Source organism: Nyctereutes procyonoides, unplaced genomic scaffold, assembly GCF_905146905.1.
Source record: "Nyctereutes procyonoides isolate TBG_1078 unplaced genomic scaffold, NYPRO_anot_genome, whole genome shotgun sequence".
NCBI lineage: Eukaryota > Metazoa > Chordata > Mammalia > Carnivora > Canidae > Nyctereutes > Nyctereutes procyonoides.
Window position 1 is genome coordinate 2,324,978 of NW_026575139.1, and position 13,539 is coordinate 2,338,516.

The 13,539-nt window shown below is 42.5% G+C and overlaps 1 protein-coding gene across 14 annotated transcripts in view; it reads right to left on the minus strand.

Moving 5' to 3' along the window:
• The window catches only part of WDR20 (WD repeat domain 20), a 63,334-nt gene that overhangs the window by 20,546 nt on the left and 29,249 nt on the right, over nucleotides 1–13,539 (minus strand). For 5 of the 14 annotated variants that reach the window (XM_055304353.1, XM_055304348.1, XM_055304360.1 and 2 more), the window contains exon 2: nucleotides 1,626–1,808. The exons of 3 other annotated variants lie outside the window; for them this stretch is intronic. In XM_055304353.1, coding sequence (XP_055160328.1) covers nucleotides 1,626–1,808 — 183 coding nt within the window. Of the gene's footprint in view, nucleotides 1–1,625; nucleotides 1,809–2,207; nucleotides 2,269–3,198; nucleotides 3,251–8,845; nucleotides 9,047–13,539 lie in introns of those variants that run through there. 6 more of the 14 variants (XM_055304349.1, XM_055304351.1, XM_055304352.1 and 3 more) reach the window with 6 other exon arrangements.

Genomic DNA, 13,539 nt, shown 5'->3' on the forward strand with positions numbered 1-13,539 from the left:
CCTAGCCTGCAATCCCTACTGCTGTCCAGAGCAAGAGACAGATCTGGCTGATGCATCTGAGCACTCTCAGAGCCCCAAGACTCCTGCCTCCCCCATGATGACACACAAGCCCCTCTTGTTCTCAAAGTGGCATTCTGTGCCATCCTCAGCGGGAGGAGCCTCCTGATCTCATTTGCCAATAGCCCTTCCTCCTCAACAACATGCCCCCTACCTGAATACAAACAAAATCCCACAATGACTCCAAATTCAGTTTCTGGTGACAATGCAAAGACTGGTTGCTCCCCCACAACCACCACCAGGAGGGGAGAAAAAAATCATTCAGCTACCGGGAAATCACTTCCTCAGATGTTATTAATAAAACATTTAGGTAAATAAAAGTTTTCTGCTTCAGACTTATTTTTAACAGAAAATGGGATAAATACTTCTCTTCTAGAGTTTTGTCAATCCACATGGCAAGTTCTGTTTCCTGTCAACCCAGTTGAAACTAGAAAAGGAGATGGCCTGGTTCAAGAGATCTCACCAAATCCATTGGCAATGCCAGACAGAAGCATTGTGGATGGGGACCAGCTGTGTGTGGACAGTGCGGGCCAGGACACTGCAAAAGAATCCACATTTTAACTGCAATCTGTCAACTTGAATATTATTGCCCCCCAAAAATTATTTCTTATAAACCAGAACCTATAATGCACTTCTATTTCAAGCTTATAACATCAAAACCAGGAAACAGCAAAAAACCATTTGTCCTTCCTAAGAGAGGGGTCCTATGTAACCTGACTCTTGTCACATCAGGATCGAGGTCACAAGTCAACCCTGGGGCCCTGGGCTTCTAAACTGGCAAGCCCCTTACAACTTTTCCATTTGCTGAGAAAGTCACACTGAAACAGAGAAGTGAGAACACTGAATCTACAAATGGCAATTCTGCGGCCGAAAAGCACCCCCGACAGCTTTACCATACACCATCTATGTGGCAACTGTTACGTGCCACATCTAACAGTTCTGACATGTTCCTGAACACACAGCTCACATAGCTCAGGCTCCTTCCAGAACAAAACTGGAGACGCTAGAAATCAAACACATGCTATAAGACTAGCAAAAGCTATGTCCTGTGATCCATCTTTAAATGCCAGCATTTCAAATATGTCAAAGGTGATGTTACAGCAAATATATCTAAGAGAAAGAAAGCTACTCTTTAGCCAAACACCTGTCAAATGGAGACACAAAAGACTGAGCTACAATTTAAGTGGCCTAAGGAAATATTATCAAGTTCTTCAATCTGCATGAAATTTTCTGGTGATGTGAACAAGGTCCAGAATTCTGTATTTTCTTATTTAAGCTATAAATATCAAGTGACAGTTTTGTCCCTGTCTCCATTATAAAAGAGTTTTAAAGCACCTGCTAAAGGCAGCTGAGCACGCTCCATAAAAATTGCACAAAACAGTTCCCCCAAGGAAGAATAGATATGTCAACAAGTTAATCACCACATTTAAACGGGTAATACTAGGTAGGACAGTGAAAGAATGAAAAATGGGCTTTAGCTCGGCGTGTAAAATAAGGCCCACTGCCCTTGGTAAGAACGTATAAATTCTTAAAGGGATTCTTAACAGCTAAGACAGGGTGCTACTTACTTCCTCATTAAATAGTTTGCTAGTTTCTTTTTTGATTGGATCTATAAGCTGGACTTGGCCTGCGGAAAAGCCCACTAGGAGAGAGACACTTTCTGCTGTGGCTGTTAGGTGGTTGAAGTCATGACAAGTAGGCTGTGTTCCTTTGTATATCCTTTTATCTATTGGTTTACTCAAGTCAGCAGCCTGGAGGAGAAAGAGAAAAATACATACGGTAAACAGCACATTGAGATGAGAAATCTAATAGTTACACTATTTTATACTCCATTACGATGTTCAATCTTAAAAACAAAGGTATTTAAATTTTTGTTTCAGTTTTCAGCATTTTGTAAAAGCACTTTCACATACATAAGCCAATTTGATATTGTCAAACTATTCATAATATAACTGTTACCTCCATGACTTATTCTTCAAATATCTTTAACATAAGCTCCTGGACTTCAGGAGGAAAACTCCTTGAGATAACTAATTCAGTATTTGCAAAATGCATTCATTCCAAGCAATTTCTAACAGAGTACCTCTAACCACATAAAAACTCAGCTTGCAAATATATCTATGGCATCTAAATGCTCACTGGTGAGTTACCTGTAGCCCAGGGGTTCTCAAAGTGTGGTCCCGAGACCATTGGTGGCAGCAGCAGCATCACCTGGAAACTCAGAAATACAAACTCTCAAGCCCCACCCCACATCAAATGAATCTGAAACTACAGGGGTGGGCCTAGCAAGCCTTCCAGGTGATTCCGATGCCCACTCCAGATTTGAGAACCACTGCTGCAGCCAATTATAAGCAGGTGCCTTCTTAGTGGGTCCCGGTCCCTCTTCTGCATTAGCTTTCAGGTACCTTCACTTACTGAGGCCACACACCAAAGTGCGTGACACGCATCATCTTTAAACCTTACAATGATCCCTCAAAGTAGAGAACGTTCCCCCATTTTGCAGATGAGAAAACAAGTTTAGGGAGGTTAAATAACTCGGCCACCATACCTACCTAAGTAAATAAGCAACTGGATGTGGAACCCAGGTCTGTTTGACCATAAAGGGGATGGGGAGAACACACACCCACACACCCCAAAGTCAGAAGCAAATATTTCTGACTTGGGCCAAAAGTGATTTTTCAATCTGCCTCCCACTAAATCCCTAAAGCAGGACTTTTTTCTTCATGAGAAATGTTCTGTGCAATCTAATGTGCTGGATTCACGTGGAAATTAAGGACACCACCCTCCATTCTTAGTGGGAAGTCACAGGTGCAGACAACCAGGCTGCTGAGCCCATCCTCTGACACGACCACGTGGGGCCGTGGGCCACGGCTCTCATTATCTGCTGACCAAACCCTAGTTAGGTTCTGAAAATTTCTTTCCCCCAAAGAGGCCTGTGACATTGTGCCGAGGATTCTGTTTCATTTTCCAAATAACAAACACAAATACTGAGTAGAAAAGAGGACCTCAAAAATCACAGGCATCTTTGAGCAAACTCCAAACCCGAGCATTTGAAGTGTGGACCCGAGTGGAACGGGATCTCTGAGAGCCCAGGGCTGAGGAATGAAGATACATGCCATGCGGACACTCTCCCAGCCTCACCTCGGTTAAAACGGAGATGAGAATCTCTGTTCTACCAACCTCATGGGATTGTCTGGAGGATGAAATAAGAGAATATATACGTGAAAGAGGCTTGAAAAGTGTAATATAAAGCACGATACAAAACACAGGGAAGTCCTGACTTTGCAACAAGGCAAAATGGGGCCAGTTCAGAAGGGAGTAAGTGCTGAGGCAGGCTGAAGGCTGTGCCCTGAGGAGGTATGAGGGAGCTTCAGGGACCAGAGAAAGCCACCTCCACCCCCTCCCGTTCCCCCAGGCCAGGGACAGGCCACCTGAGGGAAGCTGCTCCCAGGATGGGTCCTGAAAGCAGGGAAAAAGCAGCTAGACTAAGGGACCTTTAGCAAATAATTTCAGAGCAGAGAAAGTATTGGTAAATGTCAAAAGAGCCCAAACTAGAAAAAGACATTGGCAGCTAGAGACAAAAACCAAATCTGAAATACGTACAATTATTACATGATCTCTACACCAGCATATATCTGAGAATTTTTTTAAAGTTTGCTTAGGGAATTTCCCCCTTAAAGAACATATCTAAAATTATGCATAAAACTATAAAAATCAATTCAAAGGCAAGACAAAAATTAGCAGAGAAAACAATATAAATTAAATGAGCAAAAGAACATCCAATGGTTTTCAGAAACAACAGAGGAACTAAGCACATCCATTTTCCTGAATATTGTTACTAGGGTAGAGTTAAACTTCCAGACCCCTCCCAGTAACTACATTAGCTCAGTTCTTGGTATATTTACTATATATCCTGCCTAATAAGGAACTTTATTGAAAAGATGTCATCTGTAATTAGATCACATGTATTTTAAATGCCAATAGAAAGACTACTTTTACTCTTAAATCATGTAAATAGTCCCAAAACATCCTGCTTACTAATCTGCTTAACAACTTTCTTCCCAGACCAGGGCTCTCACAGTGTACCAGTCTGCACCAGTCTACAGGCAAGATTAAGTACAGAGATGAGAATAAGCATTTAGAAACTTTTATGGCAATCGGACAGAGTAACTTTCTGTTGACTCAATAATAAAAATTAGAATTTGTATTGTGCACCTCTATCATTTTGTTTCCCAGTATCTTTTTTTTTTATTTTAATAAAGTAGCAGTCTAGACAGATGGAAAATTTTAACAATTGGTCCTTCAACACTGGTGAGAAGCACTGCCCTAGGAGGCACAAAAGTAAACCAAGGCCCAAGAAACACTCAGAATCTCTCTCATCTGGGGTGACTCCCTGTCCCCAACCCCCAACGGCACCAGCCTTACTAGAACAGCAAGCAACATGGCCCCTACAGCAAGCACGAACTACTGTGAAGCCCTATGTGACTGCTAGGTATATGCCCGTAAGAAATTCGACTTCTGAGAAACCCATGGACTCCACCACAGGTCACTGAGCTATATGGAGCCCAACACCAGAGGGAGAAAGTCTGGTTACCAGTGCCTGCCTTCATCTCGAGCAATGCCGTCATCTCTGACCCATTTTGTCCTCTTTCTTCTGCAACCAATCACCAAGTTCGATCTCTTTTCCTTTTTTTTTATAGATTTTATTTTATTTATTCATAGAGACAGAGAGAGGCACAGACACAGGCAGAGGGAGAAGCAGGCACCACACAGAGAGCCTGACGTGGGACGCAATCCCAGGTCTCCAGGATCACGCCCTGGGCTGCAGGCGGCGCTAAACCGCTGCGCCACCGGGGCTGCCCCTCCATCTCTTTTCCTATTGATGTGTTGCTGTCCTATTTCTTCTTCCTCCTCTTCCTCTCTTCTTTGGGGGTGGAGGGGTGCCAACACAGACACTGAATTTACACACCTTTTAGTAGCAGTAATAACCACCTGACCAGCCATGCCTCTTCTGCATGGGGTTGTTAGATGGCTTCCCAGGGAGAGGAGGTCAGGAGAAAGAACCCAGACTTTGGAACCAGGCAGGCCCAGGTTCAAAGCCTGTCTTCCCTCTGGGAAGACAGGTGGCCTCGGGCAAAGTACTCCACAGCAAGGGAGTGGTGAGGCCCACCAGGAATGGATCTACAAAGCACAGGGCGTGCAGATTCACCTGACTGGCAGCTACCATTGTTAATCTGTCCCTGTCATAGCTTCCTAATTTCCCTTACACTGGAGTGACACCGACTTCCACCTGTGGAATGAAACATTTGCTGGGCACCAGTGGCTTCACATTCACATCTCTCACATCACAGTCCGCCCCCAAAATATCCTGCCTTGGGGGCACTGATACCACTCGCCTGCCATCCTCTGAGGAGGGACAGGGAAGGGACTCAGTCCTTCAGGGCCCAGGTCCCAGCCCTGGGCAGGCCCTCTGTGGGAGGGCGGCCCTACTGCTGGGGGGTGGGGTGGGGATTTTATCCAGCGGTTCAAGCCCCACCTCCAAAAAGCTTTTCCCAAACCCCGTTCTTTGGGTTGGCTCCTTTATCTCAATTCTCAAGTCCTTAATTTGTTCCACAAAATTTAGTATCTAATCGCTTATATGATTATAGTATTGTTTTATGTCTATTATCATCAATTACAATAAAATTATAATTACTATAAAAAATTACAATAAAACTCCTTTAAGGAGAACTTCTTTATTAAGCAATAACCACTGTATTATTCCACAAAATCAGCCTTTATGTTTCAGCTTTCTGGTGAATTCTGCATAGATGAGTTAGATCACTTGGAATTTTTTTTAATGCATCTGCATCCTAATTATTGTTAATTACCTGAATTCTTAAACACGAATTTATAGCGGAATGTATTTTTAAAAAATTTTACCAATGTTAAGAGTTAGATCACATTTGGTTACTCAGCCCCAGCAGTGTCTGGTCTGTCACAAGTGCTGTCTGTTGAACAAATGAAACTCAAGTATTCCAAATTTTTCAGGGGTTAAGATTAAATTGTATTTTATGCTCATTTGTTTCTGCATAAGAAGTTACTGATTACAAATAATCTGTGTCTTGTTCTCAATAGAAAAATTTTAAATGATGATTTATAAATTCCTACCACAGACACAAGCTGGTTATCAAAATCCTTGATCAATAAGTACAAACAAAAATGTCATAAAGGTCTGCAAAAGAAGTCCTCTTATTCCAGCTCACTCTTCACCCCAGGCCCCCACCTGACCTACTGGAGAATGCCTCAGCAAAAGGAAAGCTCCCACAGGCTCAATGGGTCTGCTTATACTGCCAGGGCCCCCGCACCCTGGCACAGCCCTTAGCAGAACTCAGAGAAGACATGTGGGCTTGTGCCAAGCCCCCTTCATGTGAACCTGCTACTTGACATTCCTGAATGCCTAGAAGCATCTGATGTGATACGGAAAATATCTCAGAAACACATCTTTTTGAAAATGCATGTCAGATTATGATATATGAGGGGGAGGGCAGTGTCAGTAATAAGGTGGGATTTTCCCTAAATTTTATATTTTCCTTCCCCATCTGAGAATCACTTCAGAGGGAACCAGTCGCATAGAACTTGTCAGAAAAGAGTCCATCCACCCATATCTACCCACATCCAACATAATGCTAGATTCATCTTCATGAAGCCTTAGGTCACTCTTCCATTTAAAACCTCCATGGCTGTGCCCTAACACTGGCTGAATTCCTCAGCTTGCACCCACAGGCCTTCCTAATATGGACCTCATCATCCCTTCTCCTTCACACGCATTTCCTCCAAAGGCACTTGTTCACACGCTGCCTGTGCTCTTTTCTCTTTCTTGCCTTTCCTTACACTCCTCTCACTTAGAATACCTTCCTCATGCAGTTTCCAAACAAATTCTGTTCACGGCAGCACAAATGTCATGACTTCCTACTCTCACCTCTGGGAAGCATGCTTTTTAACTTGACCTTCACTGAGCGCCTATCACTAAGTGCTACATTTACTAGCTTTGACGTTAACTGTATTCCATATACTGTGAAAGTCCAGCTCCTTTTAAAAACAACAAAAAAAGTCAGGAGGCTGCTGAGTCACTGAAGGCCTGAGTGAATTAATCAAAAATAGTTGGACCAGCCCTAGTGACATCAAAGGTCTCCATTATGCCATTTGAAAATCAGAAAAGAACTGATACCATGCTTTCTATTAGTATTCCTCTGGACCACATCTCAAACAACCAAAATAGGAGCCAAAAATGAGCAAGCAATTACTTCCAGGTCCACAAAGGATCACTTACTTGGAAAGAAAGGGAACATTTGGAGTCCTTCTTTAAGACTTGGGATCCAAAATAAACCATATCACACAGACCATTCTAGTCTGGGCGGGGGGGGGGGGGGGGGGAGACTTTCCACCTAGTCAGGCCTGGAGTCTCCAGTGCAAGCAAAGGGAGCAGCCCACAGTCTGGGGCTGGCCCACCACTAGCTGGTCATCCTGGGGAAGTGCTGAAGCTTTCTGATCCTGGTGCAAACAGAAAGGAGACTGTCCACTGAGATATGTTCACTCTGTGAACAAAGTTCAATATACTATTCAACCAAAATGTGTGTGTGTGTGTGTGTTTTTTTTAAGAGATTTTATTTATTTATTCATGAGAGACACACACAGAGAGGCAGAGACACAGGCAGAGGGAGAAGCAGCTCCTTGCAGGGAGCCCAATGTAGCACTCGATTCTGGACCCCAGGATCACATCCTGAGCCAAAGGCAGACGCTCAGCCACTGAGCCACCCAAGCATCCCTAACCGAAATGTTCTTTACCACGGTGGAAAATAACCTGGTTCCAGTGACAAAAATACCAAACAGCAATTTTCAAACATCTTCATGCCCATACCACACATGCAGGTGAACAGTTTAGCATTCTGATCAATCAATCAGCTATAAGGCATGACACAGACACCAACTCTACAGTACAACCTACCTGCCCTGAAGCAGAAACAAAACAGGCTGGTTGTGTGAAACACCCACACAAGCCATCTTTCTCATGGTTTCTTCAGCTACACCCAAAATACCTGCATAATTGGCACAAACGGTATTTAAAGAGTCTAACACTGATTTTAAAATATGTATCGGGGTAGTAAGGAGCCAATCAGGTATGGAATCTCTTATCCCAGTAGGGGAAAAAAATATGAATCTATCGTACAGTTTCAGTGTTTCAAAAAGGACAGAAACTCTTCTGCCTTATTTACCACTCTATCTCCCACACCTAATAGAAGGCCTGGCATATAAATGGTATCAGCAATATTTATTGCAAAAACGAAACAATTCTGAAAATGGAAGAAAAAGTCCCATAGCCAGACATACATAAAAGCAAATGTGTGATCCTTCTGCTTACCAAAATCCTGACTAACAACTAATGCCTTCTTGGGTACCCATCTGTGAAAGAAAACAATCTCTGTTAGCAAATACTGGTACATCACTTTACAGTTTACAAAGCACCTTCGCGCATTGGTTCTTCTGGCTCTTGTTACAAACCTGTGCCCTGAGGACTACTGACACTTGCGTTTTATAAACAGGGAAACAGAATCAGCTGTCAAGAGGCAAACAGTGGAGTCCAGCCAGTCCCAATGCCAGCCCCTGCGCTCCTTCCAGTGAGCTAGGCTGCTGTGAGAGGAAGCTAGAGCTGAAATCCCATCACTGTGTGACTCCAGGTGCCCACTCTTGCCCAAGTGGGAATCAAATAGTCCAGCCCTGATCAGTGTGGCCCAGATTCCAGACCTACCTTCTCAATGTGTTTAGCTCGCACAGCTGTTTTATTAAAATGGAGTTACAGGCTAGAGTCCCGAGCATAATGCCTGGCACTTCAAAGGCACTTGGGAAAGTTGGCTCTCCTCTTTGTAACTTGTATTTCTCCTTCTGCATATATATAAGGATTTGCTGCTTATCATAGACAGGCTTTGAAAATTCTCATCATTCATTACACCTTCAAAGAAATATAAATAAGGAAAACAGATCGTTCTTTCTGTCCTAAATTTCCTGGAGAAAGGTAACAGCAGAAACCAAGTCGAGGGCATGTTTTCCTTTCAATGTAATTTTCCAAAACAAGATTGCAGTTTCCCTCCCTTAGCTTCCATTCCTCCCTCCTCAGACACACAGCACATGCCCCCACCTGCACGGACACATTGGACCCCTTCCCATTACTAAAAACAAATCAGCAGTATGTCACTTGCTAGCATGCATCTGCTGGGCTCTGGCCCCGGAATTGAGTACCCACCACCTGCATCTCAGAGCTCCTCTTGGGTACCTGGCTGCAGCAGCCAGGATGTGAGAAGGGGCCGAGAGTTCCCTGCAGGGAGAGAGCAGGGAAGGTCAAGGAGCCAGACATCATCAGAATATAGGCAGATGAGGTGTAAAAGACAAAGGGCCCACCTGGTGGTCATTCCAGAATGGGAAGAGGTGCCCAGTCACAGAAGGTTTAAAATATGTTCACTGAACTTTCACAGCAACAATCTGGGGAACTGCTAACTGTAATCCAAAAAAAGACTTCCTGAAGGAACAGGGAAGATGCCCTCTCTGGGGGAGGAAGCAGGACCGAGGTGACTTGCTGCATCCCCTCCTGCGGCCCAGCACTGCGAGCCAAAGACCAGCTGAAACAACCAGCTTCTGCTATCACGAGTCATTTCTTCCCCCAAGGCAGCCTGTCACTTAAAAATGGTTTGCTATGGAAAATTGACTCCTCTTTTGGTTTTTAAAAACCAAACTTAATAAGCCACTAAACTGCCACCTCTTCAACTCTTCATGTTGTTGAGTGGAATGCCATGTTCAGGTGAAGCCTCTTCCCACCCCGAGAAATAATCTGGATGGCTGTTTGTGGTGCATCGTGCAGGCCAAAAGAGCACTGACTTCTTCATTAGGGAGAAACTATGAATACACATTAGATAAATTCAGTTTGCACACAGTCTAACATCAGATCTCAGTACACTGAAATGCTGACATATTCAAATGACCTATTTTTTAAATTAAATCTGTTAAATATTTATAAAATATGCATTCCTATACCAACATCCCACATGGAAGAAAAGGCAAAATGTTTTATTTCTGCAAAAGATACTCATTTTGCATTCTTAGAAAATATTTTTTTTAAGTTCCCTCTTAAAGGGGCTTGGGAAGGAATCCTAGGACCTAAGAGTGTTGTGACAATGGTGAACTGCAAACCATTCCAAGGCAGTGAGAGGTTCCCCCATGCTGCTTAACTACTATATTACTATCTTCCTGACAGTGAGACGATCCATGAGCTTATGTTGGCACAGCACAGAGCTGATGTTTAAATTTTCTGATTCAGGTTGCTTTGTAATCTAAGCAATCTGAAGAGTAGCTCCCATTTTCAGTAAGAAATACTATAAATCCCCTATTGTGTAGCAGCCCTGCCACTTCCCAGCAATCATTTCCCCATCCTACTGAAAAACTGAGGCTCAGGGAGCAGAGGTGACCAGCCCAAGATTTCACTGAGCTTAGAACTGTGTTTTAAACCACATCAAGCTGCTAACTTTGCAATCACTCAAACTCAACTGGAACAGTGAACTATTTGAATCTGTAACATACAAAATTATTTATTTATTTATTTATTTAAGATTTTATTTTACATTATTTGAGAGAGAAAGAGTGCACGCATGTGTATACATGTGCAAAAGCATGGAGGGGCACTGGAAAAAGAATCCAGAGCAGACTCCACATTGAGTGAGGAGCCCAATGCCGTGCTCGATCCTATGACTGCAAGATTATGATCTGAGCCAAAAACCAAGAATTGGATACTTAACCGACTGAGCCACCCAGACGCCACTGTAACATAAGACATTTTTTAAAATGCCACTGATGTGTGGCAGTAATTAGATATCAAATGACAGCACTCTAGAGTCAGTACATTGTTGTGTTTTCAAATAGGAAGGAAGACAGCTAGAGAGAATGAGAGAACACTAAACTTATCTTACACAGTGAAAGGAGATGAGCCACTAGAACACGTGGCCAAAATATTCTATTTGGCTTCTGGAATTCAAAGAGTTTGTCTCTATTCCAGTCAGAGCACAGCTGAAGAAAGTAGCCTCAGCTGGACGAGAGCAACAGAGCTGACCTGCTCTCAATACTATCACGAGGAAAGGCTCTGACCTCTCCATCACCTGCACTTTTATAGCATCCCCATAACTACTCAGTTGGCACTTACACGGTTACTTGTCCTGTATGACTTATCTCCCCAACTAATCCAAAATTTTAAGGGAATAACTGTCTTAAAAGACACCTCAGTAATAGCCACTCAGACATTTTTCCTTTTTTTTTTAAAGATTTTCATTTATTCATGAGAGAGAGAGAGAGAGAGAGAGAGAGAAAGAGAGAGAAAGAAAGAGAGAGGGATTGAGAGAGACAGAGATACAGGCAGAGGGAGAAGCAGGCTCCATGCAGGGAGCCTGACATGGGACTCGATCCTGAGTCTCCAGGATCACACCCTGGGCTGAAGGCAGCGCTAAACTGCTGAGCCACCTGGGCTGCAGACATTTCTGATGTTTTTTTTTTCCCCTACCAGATTAAAGAAAGCCTTTCTAGGCACCTGAAATGTACCATAAGCTGCCTTAGGCACAGTAATGCAATAGTGGCTAGTTTCAAAATATGGACCAGTAAAACTGGCACAAACAGGAATGGGGAGAGGCTGGCCTCACCTCACCAGTGAAGGAGTTATAAAGCCGGCTCTGCCTTTATGCAGAGCAATCTGACAGCATGTAGCAAAAGCCCTCCTTCCTTTAAACACAAATTCAGCTCCTAGGAATGCGTCCTTAGAATTTATTTTTCAAGTGTGTAATCTGTAATAGCCCCAAACTGGCCCAACACAAATGTCCAGGAACAGGAGTCCAGCTAAACAGTGAGCTCTACATGGAATACTAATCATGTAATATCTGCACTGAGAACAAATATGGACAAACTTTGAAAAATAATCTTGAAAGAAGCCAAATATAAAAGAAGCATACGCTAAATAATTCTACTTAAAGTTCAAAAGTAAGGAAAACTAATCTGTGATGCTAAAAGTGAGGACCGTGGTTACCACTGAACAGTGTGGGGAAAGGGCCAGAGGGGAGGTAGTTCTGGGTGGCCAGGAATGCTGTTCCTTAATCTGGGGTTGATTCTACTTTGTGAAAAATTAACAGTTAAATACATTTCTGTCTGTATGCTATTCTTAAAAAGAAAATTTAATGAGCAAGCACATGTACAAAGGCAGCCAACTGAACTTTGCTTATAATGAAACATTAACATCTTTTGTGCTCCAAAAAGGAAATGGGTAAATATATCATGTAGCCATTTAAAATGAAGATACTTGGGATCCCTGGGTGGCGCAGCGGTTTAGCGCCTGCCTTTGGCCTAGGGCGCGATCCTGGAGACCCGGAATCGAATCCCATGTCGGGCTCCCGGTGCATGGAGCCTGCTTCTCCCTCTGCCTGTGTCTCTGCCCCTCTCTCTCTCTCTCTGTGACTATCATATATAAATAAAAAATTTAAAAAAATAAAAAATAAAAAAAAATAAAATGAAGATACTAGCAAAGAAGGATGTTACATGCTATATTAAGGGGGAAAAATGAAACAATAAAAAATAGGATTCTAAAGACAGAAAAATTGCAAAGAAATCTAAAATCATATTCACACCGTAATCATATTGTTAGTAACATTAGTGTATTGTTGTTTTAAATATATCTTATAGAAGAAGGCCAAAAAGCTCATTGTGAATGTCATTAGAAGCTGAGACTCTGCACATATGAGGAATAAATGTAAAACCGTTCCATCTTCAATTTGATTAGGAAAGACCAATATAAACTCATGTGTCTTCTTTCTAAATAAATAAAATTAATATAAAAAAATAAAATAAAAGCATTTTCTAGCTCTGTCCAGTAAAAAGGTATAGAAACAACACCAGATTAGCAATTCCTATTGCCTAGAGTATAGCTCAAATGGTATTTGCCACTCAAAGTCACCAAGGCTCCTGGAACCTGATATATCAGGTATGGGGCAAAGATGAACAAGATAAATTTGGAACAACTTTTTGTACCTCTGAGCAAGAAAGCTATCAAAGCCTCGATGGGCAAAACGAGCTACCATGAGGCAAAGATGGGGGCAGGAAAAATAAAATGAGGGGCACCTGGGGAGCTGAGTCAGTAGAACACACGACTCTTCATTTTGGGCCTGTAAGTTTGAGACCCATGTTGGGAAATTACTTAGGAAAAAATAAAAAATAAGTATCAAAATGATACTACAGAATTGTCGTTGAATAAAGAATCTGAGTTCATATTGATATCAATAAATGAAGAAAGCTTCTCCTTACCGTAGACTAACACCTAATAAGTGTACAAAGAGTAATGGAGTTTGAAAATCACCATTTACAACCATCATTGCAATACAATAATAAATCATTCAGCCAAAATCATCCATGAATGCTAAAACT